Source organism: Clavelina lepadiformis, chromosome 3 (assembly GCF_947623445.1).
Source record: "Clavelina lepadiformis chromosome 3, kaClaLepa1.1, whole genome shotgun sequence".
Lineage (NCBI taxonomy): Eukaryota > Metazoa > Chordata > Ascidiacea > Aplousobranchia > Clavelinidae > Clavelina > Clavelina lepadiformis.
The window spans coordinates 1,872,800-1,887,669 of NC_135242.1; the positions used below are offsets into that span (position 1 = coordinate 1,872,800).

At 37.6% G+C, this 14,870-nt stretch overlaps 2 protein-coding genes and 1 pseudogene across 5 annotated transcripts; all 3 read left to right on the forward strand.

Annotated features, from left to right (window-relative positions):
* Nucleotides 1-5,725: 5,725 nt before the first annotated feature.
* LOC143449206 (arylacetamide deacetylase-like) lies at nt 5,726-10,932 on the forward strand. Of its 3 annotated transcripts, XM_076949313.1 has the most exons (10): nt 5,750-5,960; nt 6,048-6,145; nt 8,376-8,526; nt 8,616-8,690; nt 8,844-8,907; nt 8,991-9,124; nt 9,334-9,532; nt 9,733-9,849; nt 10,008-10,212; nt 10,339-10,932. In XM_076949313.1, the coding sequence occupies exons 1-10, from the start codon at nt 5,912-5,914 to the stop codon at nt 10,498-10,500; spliced, it is 1,254 nt and encodes a 417-aa protein (XP_076805428.1). In that variant the 5' UTR covers nt 5,750-5,911; the 3' UTR covers nt 10,501-10,932. The 3 variants fall into 3 exon arrangements, with proteins under 3 accessions (XP_076805427.1, XP_076805428.1, XP_076805426.1); XM_076949312.1 differs by lacking the exon at nt 6,048-6,145 and having other exon boundaries at nt 5,726-5,960; XM_076949311.1 differs by having other exon boundaries at nt 5,817-6,145.
* On the forward strand, nt 10,872-12,500 carry LOC143448634 (zinc finger MYM-type protein 6-like). The gene is made up of 5 exons (XM_076948449.1): nt 10,872-10,880; nt 10,966-11,042; nt 11,645-11,826; nt 11,952-12,049; nt 12,102-12,500. Exons 1-5 carry the CDS (start codon nt 10,872-10,874, stop codon nt 12,498-12,500), a joined length of 765 nt encoding a protein of 254 aa, XP_076804564.1.
* LOC143449226 (thyroxine 5'-deiodinase-like) lies at nt 11,221-14,870 on the forward strand (annotated as a pseudogene). Its single transcript, XR_013114537.1, has 5 exons — nt 11,221-13,002; nt 13,181-13,259; nt 13,352-13,477; nt 13,915-14,103; nt 14,305-14,870. The product of XR_013114537.1 is annotated as a thyroxine 5'-deiodinase-like (transcript).

A 14,870-nucleotide genomic window follows, 5' to 3' on the forward strand; every position in this document is an offset into this window, starting at 1 on the left:
CCATAAAAACATGTTGGTGAGGTGCATTTTGACAACCTTTGCCATAGAGTATAGAATCTATACCTGAAAACAATGTCGGAATCGATGTCTAGTGTTACGTCATAAACGAAATCCTGGCCTAAATAAAGAAAAACTACACAGAAACTTTCATAAACGGTACTCTTGGTAGCCTTTACATTTTTTGGAATTTTACGATTCGACTGGAAGAGCCACAAAAAACATACCGGAGAGCCGCAGTTTGCCCACGTCTGGTATAGCATAAGGCAAGGGGGTAACCCTTCATTCAAGTAAGAATTGTTGTTATTTATAAGATATCTATGAGAAGACCGCGTAGCTTTTAGATTAATTATTTTATTATACCAAAGACACAAATTACACGTTTTTCTCACTTTTCAATAACTCGTTTATACGTTCAATGTAAAGAGATAATCTAAAGTTAACCTCTTAGACTGTAAGTTAACCTTTATTTTTATTGCTTTTTTGCTATTGAATACTGGGCGGTAACACATACAGATAAAGAAAATTACGGCATTTGAGACGTTGTGGTATTTATTACTATTTTTAGGGTACCATAACGCGTTCAAACATGTTTTTGTCTTCCGAGTTTGTCTAATAAACAACTGATAAGCAACGCAAACTGTGAAAAACGGACATATTAACTTTTTTGTCAAAGAAATATATGCGACTCGTTTTCCGTTTTCGATACACATGTGGCGCTACAGTGGTGTTCACTACCCTGGTCACTAGATAGCGGCAGGATACCGCGTTTGCCCATAGAACTGTTTTTTCTCGTCATTTCTTTTTACTTGTTCATTCTCATTCATTTTTTTCCTGTTCGTTATTCGAGTCAGTCGTCTTTTAGACAAAGAGGTGTACATACGCGACTGATTCAAAATGCAAATAGGAAAGAAATGAGGAAATGAATAAATGAATGGGAATCACGAGAAAAAATACACTAATTATTTTTGTAAATCAACGCGGTGACCTGCCGCTATCTAGCGTCATGGACGGTTTAAGATTATTTTGGACTTGCTATATGGTAGTTAGAAGCTTACAATTCATTCCGTTCATTGTACCAACCACAATTAAAATATATAAGCGAAAGTCATACGCGAAGTATTTATTTATTAAACACACATTCAGATGACATGTCTTCTGGTTTTGGTCAAAGAAACTCTGTTAATAGCATCATCGGTGTTTATTTTTAATACACGAACGCAATTGATTTTTTACTTTTTTAAGCACTGAAATAGAGCGTTCGCCTAACGTTTATTCCCTAAACAGTTGGAAATCGTCAGATAAATTAAGATATGGAAATTTCTTTACTGCGTTCACTGAAAGTGTTCACTGTTTTAATAGTGCAGCAAAAATGAATCAATTCATCAGGCAGTGATTCTTCTACATCATCTGGATAATTGTGAAGAAATGTTTTAGCACTCTCTTCAATTTGCACTTAGAATTGGTGTTTAATTCTGCCAGAAACGAAAATCTTCTTTGAAGACGATCGAATGCTGCAATTTGGAACTTCATAGACAAATCAATTTGGTCAATTATCGGTATATGTGAGTCTACTCTGAATCTGCTCTATGGATCAATTAATGTTTTTTTTTTCAGTCCCACCTTCGACATCCAATCGTACTTTTCTTCGCTTCTTTTGTGAAATTTATTCAGTATAATAATGAAAATTACTCAGTATACTCTACCCCTTTCTTCAAAATCTTGAAATTGGGATCTTCATGTTTGAATAACATCATGTAGGCTAGACCGTGAAGCAAATTCGTTGCCTTATTCAGAGTAATTTTGCTGTCCTGGAGCGCCAAGGTGTCCTAGTTTTATGAAAACGTTCCATCATGTGCGCCCATAACTTGAGTAAAATACGAAGAAAGAAAAGTTACCAAGTGGTTTTTCAAGTCCTGAAAGCACTGTCTGAAGGCAATGACAAACAATCACAGACTAAAGAAACAGCCAAGGGGTTTCTCCTATCAATGGAAAACGTTGAAAGCCGTATTTTACTCAAGTTATGGACGCACATGATGGAACGTTTTCATAAAACTAGGACGGTTCCAGGTCGATTCAACCCACGGACGATTCAACCCCGGACGATTCAACCCACGGACGATTCAACCCGCGGACGATTCAACCCGCGGACGATTCAACCCACGGACGATTCAACCCAGGACGATTCAACCCCGGACTAATCAACTCGCAGACGATTCAACCCACGGACGATTCAACCCCGGACGATTCAACCCAGGACGATTCAACCCCGGACTATTCAACTCGCAGACGATTCAACCCACGGACGATTCAACCCCGGACGATTCAACCCAGGACGATTCAACCCACGGACCTTTCAACCCACGGACGATTCAACCCAGGACTTTTCAACCCAGGACGATTCAACCCACGGACTATTCAACCCACGGACGATTCAACCCAGGACCATTTCTGCGTATTAAGATTGACAACTTGCAGTTTCAAATGCAATGCCTTCACATCGTGACGTCACCAGACGCGCTGAAAGGCCTTCCCTCTCTTGGTGGCTTTGGTTCTAAGTAGGCCTCTAATTTGGGGCACTGGAATTGTTTGCGGTACAAGAAAAGAGAAAAACGGAAGAATAATATTACAAGATTACAAGTTTAATAGATTTTGACCTAAAAGACACAATTGACCGTATCTTGACCTAACGTAACATTTTGACTTTATATTGGCCTAATAACTTCTGTACTACACGTCGCACAAGACTGAAATTTGTTTTGTGATAGCATTCTGAGCAGGTTAAAAAAAATTGACCATATAGACTTTTTTTGCGTGCAATCTTCATTCCAATCAACAAACAGTTGTTTCTAAGGTTTGACTTTTAATCGACGTGTGGCTTTATTTTTCGCTAAGCAGGCCTACTAGTTACAACACGGAACATAAACTTGTTTTTATTTCAACACAAGATGTGTATTGGTATAGTGGTAAAAGCGGCATCCGTTAAATCCGGGGTTGAATCGTCCTGGGTTGAATCGTCCGTGGGTTGAAAGGTCCGTGGGTTGAATCGTCCGGAGTTGAATCGTCCGAGGTTGAATCGTCCGTGGTTTGAATCGTCCGCGGGTTGAATAGTCCGGGGTTGAATCGTCCTGGGTTGAATCGTCCGTGGGTTGAAAGGTCCGTGGGTTGAATCGTCCGGGGTTGAATCGTCCTGGGTTGAATCGCCCGTGGGTTGAATCGTCCGTAGGTTGAAAGGTCCGTGGGATGAATCGTCCGTGGGTTGAAAGGTCCGTGGGTTGAATCGTCCGCGGGTTGAATGGTCCGCGGGTTGAATCGTCCGTGGGTTGAATCGTCCGTAGGTTGAAAGGTCCGTGGGTTGAATCGTCCGTGGGTTGAAAGGTCCGTGGGTTGAATCGTCCGCGGGTTGAATGGTCCGCGGGTTGAATCGTCCGCGGGTTGAATCGTCCGGGGTTGAATCGTCCTGGGTTGAATCGTCCGTGGGTTGAATCGTCCGACCACCCTTTTCTTAGCGCATGTATAGCATCATATCGCGCCTCCCAACGTGTGTCAGACTAAGGCTTAGTTGTTGGCAATTGAAAAGATTTCATTACGTCAATAAGGATATTTCACCTGTGTGTTGAAGATGAACAGAACAAAGAAAAGTTTGAACAAAGAGAGTGCCGCTTGACAAGACTCAGCAGCACATTTTCCCACAAGATTCAATGAATGTGCTGCACAAGGAACGTATTCTGCAAGCTGGTTGTGTGCTTTTATTATAGCTTGTATACCTCTATATTTTCCGCCCATATTAGAAGCGTTGTCATAAGATTGCCTTCTGAGATCTTTCAAGCTGATTTCCCTGTTTTCTAAAAACTTTAAAAGAACATCAGCCAATCGATGACCAGTGTGCTCACCGATGGGCAGAAATTTGACAAATTGTTCTAAAGTAGACTAAGTCCACTAACAACTAACTAACAAAAACAAGTTTGAGCTTGTTTTGGTACCTTTGTGATGGTTACGTCAGGACTCATGGTTGTTTTGTAAATGCTGAAATTTTGTTTTGGGATCTTGCAATTCAGTTGTTGACCGGACTTGAATTCTCTTTAATGACGTTCAGATAAATTACCTCGCTTGAACTGGTGTGCCATATACATACCAATGTAGGCCTAATGGTTGTAATTTTTCCTTTTACCCTTTATTCTTTTACGTTTACTCTTTCATTTGTTACGACTGCGCAATGTAACATGCAGTAAATTTTTCCGAAAGGTGAAAGCCTTTGTGTCTGATATTAAATACAATAGGAACTTTATCATCTAGTAATATGCATAGACAGAATTTAAGCAACTAACAGCATAGTCACGCCGTTTGAGAACTGAGAACTCATATCATCGAAGAGAAGTAAAACAATAAATCAAATCAATCATTCTCGTTATTATTTTCCATAAATTGCTGCCCTGATAAGTTCGAAATTGCTAAGTTAGTTGAATATTGAGCAAGAAAGAATGTTACCAGCTATTTATGAAATTTTGATGACTAACTATCAATAGCAAGATTAGCCAACTACGAACGCTAGTGAACGAGAAAATTTTCAGGAAATTCTATCTTCAATATAACCAACAAGACCATTTCGAGAACAACAGAACTAATGCCGTTGATACCTGGTTGATGTGATGAAGTGTTGATCGCCTAACCCTAACCAATGTGTTATACATCTCCAAGAGCATGAGCAAACTTTTGTAGGCTATATATCTTTTACGCATTAAGACAAAGTCCATTGGACATCGCAACAAGCTGTTTCTTACTACCGCGAACAAGGCTTGCTACAGCCCCGGAAAGACACACGCAGACGGGATCGTTCATTTTTAACCTTCGACACACAAGTGAATGCGACACTTCTGTAAGCTTATGTCGCATGTTTTGTATATCAAGTGAAATGGTGTATCGATATTTGTTATATTTGCCGAGCTTTTGACGATGATGTCACCAACAAAAAACAGCAGGCTGTAATTGATGACGTCACTAGAAAATTTTAACATGTGCTTGGTTAGAACAATGCCTTTATAATAATTAGGGCAACCAGTTTTTTGACCTAAAAAGTTTAAAGTTTGACTTTAAAATTTGCAAATTATGACCTTATTTTGACCTAAAAACTTTAAATTTTGACTATATTTCGACCTAAAAAGTTTAAATTTTGACCTTATTTTGGCCTAAAAAGTTTAAATTTTGACAAAACGCTTTTCTAGTGTTGACTTTTTTCGTTTCTGCGTATTAAGATTGACAACTTGCAGTTTCAAATGCAATGCCTTCACATCGTGACGTCACCAGACGCGCTGAAAGGCCTTTCCTCTCTTTGTGGCTTTGGTTCTTAGTATAATTTGGGGCACTGGAATTGTTTGCGGTACAAGAAAAGAGAAAAACGGAAGAATAATATTACAAAATGGTTACAAAATTACAAGTTTAATAGATTTTGACCTAAAAGAAACAATTTGACCGTATTTTGACCTAACGTAACATTTTGACTTTTATTGACCTAATAACGTCTATGCTACACGTCGTACAAAGCTGAAATTTGTTTTGTGCTTGTTCGATAGCATTCTGAGCAGGTTAAAAAAAATTGACCATATTGACTTTTGGTTGCCCTAATAATAATATAATGTATTTATAAAGGCATTGGTTAGAACTGCTGCTTTTGTATCACCTTTACCATGCTCAAAATCACTGGAGCATAGCAAAAGGTTCGCAGTCTCTTTTTCCATATCTTGTCAGGAGAATGACGGATTGACGGTCATAGTTGATCTATCGCTGCAAATGGCGTAAAAAGTAAAACCCCCGCAGCAATGGGGACTTTGGGGAAAATAACTATTTTTATTGGATTGTTATCTGTGCTATTTGGTTATATTACGCATAGGCCTATACCAGCAGATATTCCTGATCAATGGAAGTTTCAAATATTGGTCGACATACTTTCTGCTGCAGAAACTGTGGTAAGTAACTTAGCCTAATGTACTTCTGCAAATGTAGACCTATCCGCCTATGTGACCATGAGATGGAAAACCATATTTTTTGCCGAGATCTTAGGGATGTAGAAGCAAAATTCCATTGTATAAGTGTGCAAAGAAGCAGCTGGTGTGCACCATCAATTGTGGCTCAAACACAACCGGTGTTTGTGGTAAGCAATGTGTGGACTTTAATACTAGGCTACAAAACAAACAAAAAAAGTGTCTCGGATATGCTTATGTCATGCTCTGCAGTCTAACTTTTATGTAGTTTTCACTGGTTATTGCAATAACAATGCAAAGATAAAATTTTTCAAAACCGTCTCCAAGATACTAAACCTCAGCTTTAAACTCTTGTTGGCCAAGAACCTTACTTAACGATAAGCTGGAATACATTTCATCAAATCACAAGCATAATGATAATTGGAAGTAACTCTTGCAGAAGTTACCAAAATACTGAATTTTCCATTTTCTTTTAAATCTATCTTAATTGAATACTTTAAACTAGGCCTACAATAATTATTCATTGTACATGTCCGACATTATAGTGTCATAGATGCAAAAAATGTAACACATGCATGACGCTGATTTCGTTTTAAAACGCACAATTTTTTGTTGATGCCGTTCTATCCAGTCTTGCCAACACCCGGTGTAACAGATGTACACCCTGTATTAAGTAGCTTATTGTTAAATTGTTGCTAACTGTAATTAGCGCCAATTGTGGTTAATCTCTACCCATAATGCCTCAGCTTGCTTGCCTCTCCTGCAAGATACTTATGGCTTTAACTAACGCTAAATAAGCATGTTGTACCAGTTTCTCTCAAACCTGCGGATCATGTATGCCAATTACAACTTTCTCACGCAGATGTCTATCTGGTTCGGTGTTTTCACAACCATCAAGCAATTGTCTAAAATCCATTACCCAGTTTTCCAAAAGTTCACCTGACTGTTGGTCACGTTGCCAAAACTTGTAAGTGTTGAAAATCTGATTATTTCTTGGCGCACAGTACTCACGGAATTTCTTCAGTACAGTCTTGTAATCGTCTTGTTTGTTCGCATCACAAGAAAACGCTGGAATATCTTCTGTGCCTGCAGACCAGCACAATTCAACAGTATTGCAACTTTGTTTTTTCCAGGCTTTTTGCTAAGTTTAGCCGCCTCAAAGAATTTGGTAAAGGTCATTTCCCAGTCACGTCATAACTTTGCTACATGTCGGGAGACAAACTGCATGGGATCTGGTTGCCTAAAGCATAGTGCCATCTTTCTGAATTCTACTTCTGACACCATGTAACCACAACGTGTTTTTGCTTATAGTGACTCAGGCTTTAAACAGCATATTTAATATGAAAGTGAAAAGAGAACACACGTGTAAAGCAGATAATCTTGTATGAATACATACCCGTGTCACGGGGTTATTTTTACGCACCTGTTTTAGAACCAACCCATTCTAATATGTAAGTCGTCACCAAATTTATTAGTTACTTGTTTACAGTGTGAGTTGTTACCTGTTTTAGATAGACTGCATTTTAATTACCCAATTAGGGAGTCAATTTTTCACATACACGGTTTGTTCACACCACTCTTGTAGTTTAATTTAGTCCAATGTGTGGGTCAACTTCCGCTGTTATTCGTTTTGTGCCTTGTCTCATTCGTATTCTCGTCAGGTAATGTTATATTTGGTTGCGTTCGTGCTGACATATTTTACCTATTCATATGTACACATAATTTTAGTCTGTGACGTCTTACACGCTAACCCTAAGGCTTGATTGTTATTTATCATGCCGCGTTTATTTTCTCAGTGCGTGACAACGGTGGAATCTGTGTTTGTGTGGGTTTGCGCTCGGTTTGGAAGTGCTAGGGAGTGTTGGGGCAGTCTATGTTTGGATTTGATAGAAGAAATATGGTTGTTTTTATCAAAGAAATACTAATAAAAGTTAGAAAAGCAAAAGGAGCTAATTGACTAGACATAAAAGCGGGAAGTTTCCTGGCTAGGGAAATTTTGGTTACAACCGCCTGAGAGATTAACCACAATTGGCGCTAATTACAGTCAACAACAATCTAACAATAAGCTTCTACATCTGTTACACCCTTTGTTTATATCCTGATTCCTGACATAAGTTGTAAATTTTTGATCATTTGTTAATCAGTCGTTTTATTCTTCACCAAAAACGCGGTGGGGACAAAAAATCAAGCCAGTTGTTACTAAAACGTGCCAATGAACAGGAAAAAGTGATAAAGTCGAAAAGGCTTAAAACATGTTCAAGAAAAATGTTGATATTTGCTGGTAACCACTAACACGGCCACTAAACCTAATGTTTGTAGTGTAATATTGTAGATGTTTTGAGACAAAATCAATTTCATAGCATTGTGCATAAATGTAGCGTTTTAATTTGAATTTTGTAGGCGGATGTTACAGACTGGCTAGGATATCAAAATAGATGGTGGTTTTATCCTGGAAACCTAGATATTGCGCTTCCTGTTGGACTACCACCTGATATAACTGTGGAGTATGTTGAGCTTGCTGGTATAAACACTGTTATAATAACTCCGAAAGGTGAAAGCTCTATTTCAGTTTGAATGACTGAATGATGATGATTTACATGATTACATGAGCAATGGTTTGGATGATAAATATGTTTTCAGCTTTTAAATCTCGAACCAGTCCCGGTCCTGCATTGGTGTTTTACCATGGTGGGGGATGGGTATTCGGAAGTTTACGTAAGTTAATGTGATGTTTATTGGTTTGTTGCAAGATTTCAATGTGTCAGGCTGTTACGGTATACAGTGCAACTAGACAAAGAAATTAAGATAAAGTGAAAATTTAAAGTTTTTGTAATTTCGTTTTGTGCAATTATCTTGTTTATTGTGTAGGGACATACATGGAACTTCTTGCAATGGCTGCTGAGGAAACAGGATTTGTTGTGATTTCTCCTGAGTAAGTGGTGAAAAATATGACAAATCAACTTTTACAGTGATTTCATTTTATAAGTATTGTTCAACGTTAATTTTCAATCTAAGATATCGTCGTGCCCCACAATTTCCATTCCCTATTCCATATGAAGATTGCCTCAATGTCACCTTAAACTTCATGAAGATTTCGGAAAATTTCAACGTCGACCCGAACAAACTAGTGTTGATTGGAGACAGTGCAGGTAATAAAAAGTATGCGATTTTTTTTTATTTAATTGTCAACATAATTTTGTTATAATACCAGACATGTTGTGAAAATTATTTAAAAAAGTTGAATTTTCTTTTACTGCTTTGGTTTTAAAGAGTCGAATATTATTTATTCTCACTATCTCCATGCTTAAATACTTGCCAAAAACATCTCATAGCCTGCAGTTGCTTTCATATCACACAGGCGGGAACCTCGCGATGTCAATCACAGTGTCACTTATTGAAATGAACAAGGAGGATCCAACCCTCCCGTTGCCAGCCATGACGACTTTGATCTATCCTGTCCTGCAAATGATCAACTTCCGCCTTCCAAGTTATCAACAAAATTTGCAATTTTTGTTTCCAAAACTTGTCGCCCCGAAATTTTGGTTGGCGTATATTGGGTAAGCACCTACCTTAAACAATCAAACAGTGAGGTTTCAATTTATTAGAATTTATACTCTATACAATTTTACTTCACATGCAGCATAATGATGCATGTGATAAGTAAGTTATGTTTTTATACATTCCTATTATATTGGATAAGTTAATGTAACACAAATATAGTCAAGTATTGTTATATCAAGCAGTTTTTCTTGATTAGGTTCAATGATAAATTGGATTTGTCTCATATTATTGCTGAAAATGGCCATGTCAATTACAAGAATGAAACAGTGCAAAGCTTCAAAGCTTTGGTCAATGCTGACTTGGTACCTGAAAGGTAAATTGCAGTAGTAATTAATTATCCATAATTTTAATGTCAGTTGCAGTTATCGAGTCACTATTATAACCTTTTTCTTTTATTACTCTATTTATTGCTTAATGAATATAGGAGGGAAATTTGATTATATGGCAACCCGCATAACATATTCTTTTCAGGTATAAATCTAGAGGCTATAACAACACAATGGCAACTTTCACGGAAGATGAAAAAGCAATGCTTACAGATGAGGTATTTTCTCATTTTGAGAGACATTACCTTGATGTCAGGGTTGCTCCTTTGATGGCCTCTGACGAGATTCTTGCCAAAATGCCACGCACTCACATTCTAGTTTGCGAGTATGATACTTTACGTGATGACGGGGTGAGTTACATCTTTTTATCCTCAAGACACTTTTTCACATGTTTTGTAATGTGGAAAACCTTATCTTTTAATATGCAAACCTGTGGTTTTGCCAGCTAACTTATTTCACCTTTTTTCATGACGTAGGTTCTACTTTTCGAAAGGCTGAAGAAGCTGAATAAGGACGTCACCTTTCAGCACCTTCCTGACACCTTGCATGGCTCTGTTTCCCTTGGTGCAGTGTTCAAGGGAAGCCACTACGGGCAGCAGAATAGAGATTTGTTTAAAGTTGTCCGAGATAATTTCTGATGCAATGTCTGAAACAGCTGTAACTTTTTAATTTTATATGCATTCTTCAAATTTTGATCACTGTAATTTTTTTTCTGTTTGGATTGTGTTTTTTGGACTTTATTTAACAGTCTTACTTACAAATTTTTATGCAACTAATAGATAGTGTATCTCGTTCATTTTTTTGTGCTGTGCAGACTGGAGTTAAGTGAGTGGGAGATCTTCACACCCACCTTCAGGCATATTTGACTTTTCATATTTTGTCGTTATGGTGATTAGCTACATGCAATGTAGGCGTAAGTTTCTGTAGTGTTTTATGGTAATTTTCCAAATGATTTGATGACATTTATCGTCGATTTCGTGTTAATTTTGTGCTTTGCAATAAGCTTAACATGGCTAAGGTAAGATTTTTCCGTTATTTTTCACTCGCAAATGAAGGGGTTGTTAACATAATTTATGTCCGATGACTGATGACTGCATTAACAGCAAACATTGCGACGTCAAAGTATGGTTGTTATTTCCAGCGCGAGTAACGAAGGCTACCGAGCAATAAACCGGCACAAGTCTTAAATAAATAATCTTATCATGCAAGAGCTGGTAGGTTAGAAATTTTTCAACGCTGGGTTAGTTTAGAGTAGACTGCAATGGTTCTTAACCTGGGTGCTACCGCCCCCTAGGGTGTTTTTTTAGAGTGGCGGAAATACTCAAGGGGCGCTGTATTCTGAAGGTGTAACGATATTTAGCTCACTGCAAATTTGTTTTATTAGTTTGGTAGATCAAGATCAATGTATTCTCTTGCTTTGTATAGGCCAGTCATTTTTTATTTAGGCCAGCATTTTGTTTATGACGTAACACTAAGAGTTAGTTAACAGCAAGTCAACGCAATTTCATTGCTAAGACAGTAAGCTTTAGCTCAGTTTAGTCTACTTAAATACGCTGCAAAACGAAACGATGACATCTAATGCTAGCAAAATACGAAAATGTGAAGATGAAAACAAAGGTTTTAATTTTGAGGCTCTCTGGTACTTGTATTTTCTGCAAATGGCTCTTCCATTGAATACATTTCCCCACCTCTGGATAGGCCTACTAGCCAATCGTTTTAGTATGTCATAATGCGCATTGTTTGGTATGATGTTTAATTCATTCGCTTTTAAAACGTGGTCAGTCAGTCAGTCATTCCACTTTCGAATGTTATTGCGTGTGCAACTGATGCAGCACCATCAATGACTGGACGCCATCGAGGATTCCTGGCACATCTTAAAAGAGAAGTTCCGGACATATTTACAATCCACTGTGTCATTCACAGACAGCATTTAGCTGCAAAGCATCTCAGTGGCAGATTGCATAGTACTCTGCAAGCTATTTTATCAGAGCAATGAATAAGATCAAAGCCCATCCTTTGAATGACCGCATATTTCGCCAACTCTGTCATGAGAATTAAGAAAAATTTGAACTGCACTTGCTACATACAGAAGTCCGGTGGCTTTTAAAAGGAAAATGTCTACAACGCTTTTATGACCTCGATGATTCTGTTATTGATTTCTTTAAGTTTAAATTATTGGATGAGAAAGTGAGTTCAGATTTGGAAAGCAGACGTTGCTTATTTGTCTGATATTTTCAAGAAATTAAATGAGGTCAACATTAAATTGCAAGGAACCAAAATGTGTCTCATCAAAGCAAAGGGAATAATAATGGCATTTATTAGCAAATTAGATTTCTATAAAAATTGTTTACTAAGGGAAGACTTAAATCAGTTTCCTAGCTTAAAAGCCGTAAAGAAAAACCAAATCGATGATTCATGTTTGTCAGACACTGATCTAGACTGCTATTCCTCTCATTTTCAAGCATTGAAAAAAGAATTGTTGATCAGATTTAAAGATATCAAAGAATTAAAAATACCAGAGTGGGTTGTAAATCCATTCCAGGCTGATGCAAACAATGCTAATCCAAATCTAGTTGAAGAACTTATAGACTTGCAAAATGACTTATTACTGTCTGAGGCTCTTTTTATCAAATATTGAACATGATGTACTTAAGTTGGCAAGTTCTCACCAGGCCCAAGGTAGTCATTAAATACATTTTTGTATATCAACCATTCTCTTATTATTACTCTCATTAATATATTAAATAATATCGCTTCTACCAAATACAAGGCAACCAGATTGGTGATTAAGCCGGTTGACAGACTATGGAAACCTCTGAAAAGGGGCGCTGGGGAAAAAGGTTAAGAACCACTGGTTTAGAGTAATCAAAGTTGAAAAAGATAACACTGTTTAGTGGACGTGCACTTATGTCATTTAAGCTGAGTAGAAATTAAGTTGACGGTAACTCCATATAGAGCTGGTAACAAACAATTTTGTCTTTGAGAGTTTTACAAAAAACTTTTGAGCGAGATGGTGCAAGCTTCAGGCTGGAAAGACTGGATTCCAGTACGGTTTTTCAGAAATTTGTGGTTTTTCCTGAAAATGTCCTTCTTGGAAGTGTACGGAGACAATGTCAACTGGTTCAGGAGCAAAATGAGGAGTAAGAAAATGCGTCATGTTCACACATAGTACAAACAGCCTGCTTAAATAAACACGAAAAGACAAACGTACTCTAATAACTTCCATTTGCCGTGGCAGGTGAAATGTCGAATATTTATTTCTATTTATGCAGGCTGCTTTTGATAATACTGTTTCTATATTTGCATTGTTACTTACAGGAAAAGCTCCTTTAAGCGGAAGAAATCGCGACGTCAAAGAAAAGACAAATGTTAATTTTCAAACTCAGCGCATTATGAAGCAAGTGTTGAGTATTTACGCCATGATTGTAATCTAAAAAAAATCTAATGATAGTTTGGCAAAGAAACTTTAAGCAATTCTTTTTCCTGCAGTTCGTTTAGTGCTCTAAAGATGTTCTTCTACAAATGCATGTATGTCGACATGTGTCGAAAGGCTCGTATAGATGGGAAAGCTCCCAACGCAAGAGTTTTAAAGTATGACACGAAACAGGAAATCAGGTAAAATGTATGAATAACCTGGAGCAGGTTCAGCGTTGAATACTTTATGGTAATGTGGCATGATAATCTTTATCCTCGGACTGGGAAAAGTCTTTACACGACTTAAACGCGGAGATGATTCCTTATCTTTCGAGCACAGAGCCGAGTGTTTTTAAATATTTAACTTTTGCGAAAAATATACCTACATATTATTCAAGCGGGTGGTTTTGGAAAGCTTTTATTCCTGCTATCTACTAAAGGGCCTGCATAAGCTATAGTAGCCTATCAGAGCTACAAAATTTTCAAAAAGCAGTTTTGATGACTAACAATATTACCACGACACCATCCCAAATACAAGCACTGCCATACGCACGGAAAGCTCAGAATCTAATGTTCCAAATGAATGTAATTTTGCATCGCTTGTTGAATTGTAATGGGCGCGGTTTTTGTCCCTTTAGTTTGCTGGACTTCATGTGTGCTGGGAGACCTCTAGTGGTAATATTTGGTTCCTGTTCCTGACCCCCGTTTGTCAAAAGCATAGAAGAACTTGGCAGGATTTCCCGGATGTACAAGGACAGGGTCGATTTTGTGGTCGTCTACATCGACGAAATACATGCCCTTGACGGCTGGTCGTTCGAGCAGAACAAGTAACTGCAATTCTTTTCCAATTGACTGCTTAGCTATTATAAGTTAGTGATAAAGCCTTGTCATTCAGCAAATAAACAAAATGTTGACTAAAATAAATGTGCGATAATTATGATGTTTATGTCACCTTCATATGAAAAATTTCCTGGTAATAAGTGCGCCCCGATCGAGATTGGTTTAAAAATAATAATTTTTCTTGGCAGGTTTAAAATAAAGACGCATCGTGCAATAGAAGATCGTTTGTCGGCGGCTGAAATTTTGCACAGCTTGGATGACTTTTCTCTCCCGCTTGTGGGGGACACGATGAAGAACGAAGCAAACCTCAACTATGGAGGGTTGCCAGAGCGAATGTGCGTGGTACTAGATGGAGAAGTGAAATACATCGGCGGGATCGGACCTTACAACTTTAACATTGAAGAGATGATAACTTATTTGGAAAAAATTGTAAAATCTCCTCAATAATTTTTAACTCATTCAACCAAATCATTTAATTTAAAATTTTATGCCACTGGGAAAACTAAATTACTTTCTATACTTTAGAATAAAATCGTGGGTTGGAAAACATTTGTTCCAAGTGCTTTTTGTGGAGTTTTATGACGAATTTTCTGTCACTACCATATTTGGTAACAGAAATATCCGATAAGCTGCTCCTCAAGATTCATTTGCAACAAATTGGCAAGTTCTTGGGTTGCTTTGATAGTTATTTTGCTAATCACTTTGCTCTGGGTTTAAAAATGGTTTAATAAACGTCTAAAACTGCTATAGCTGA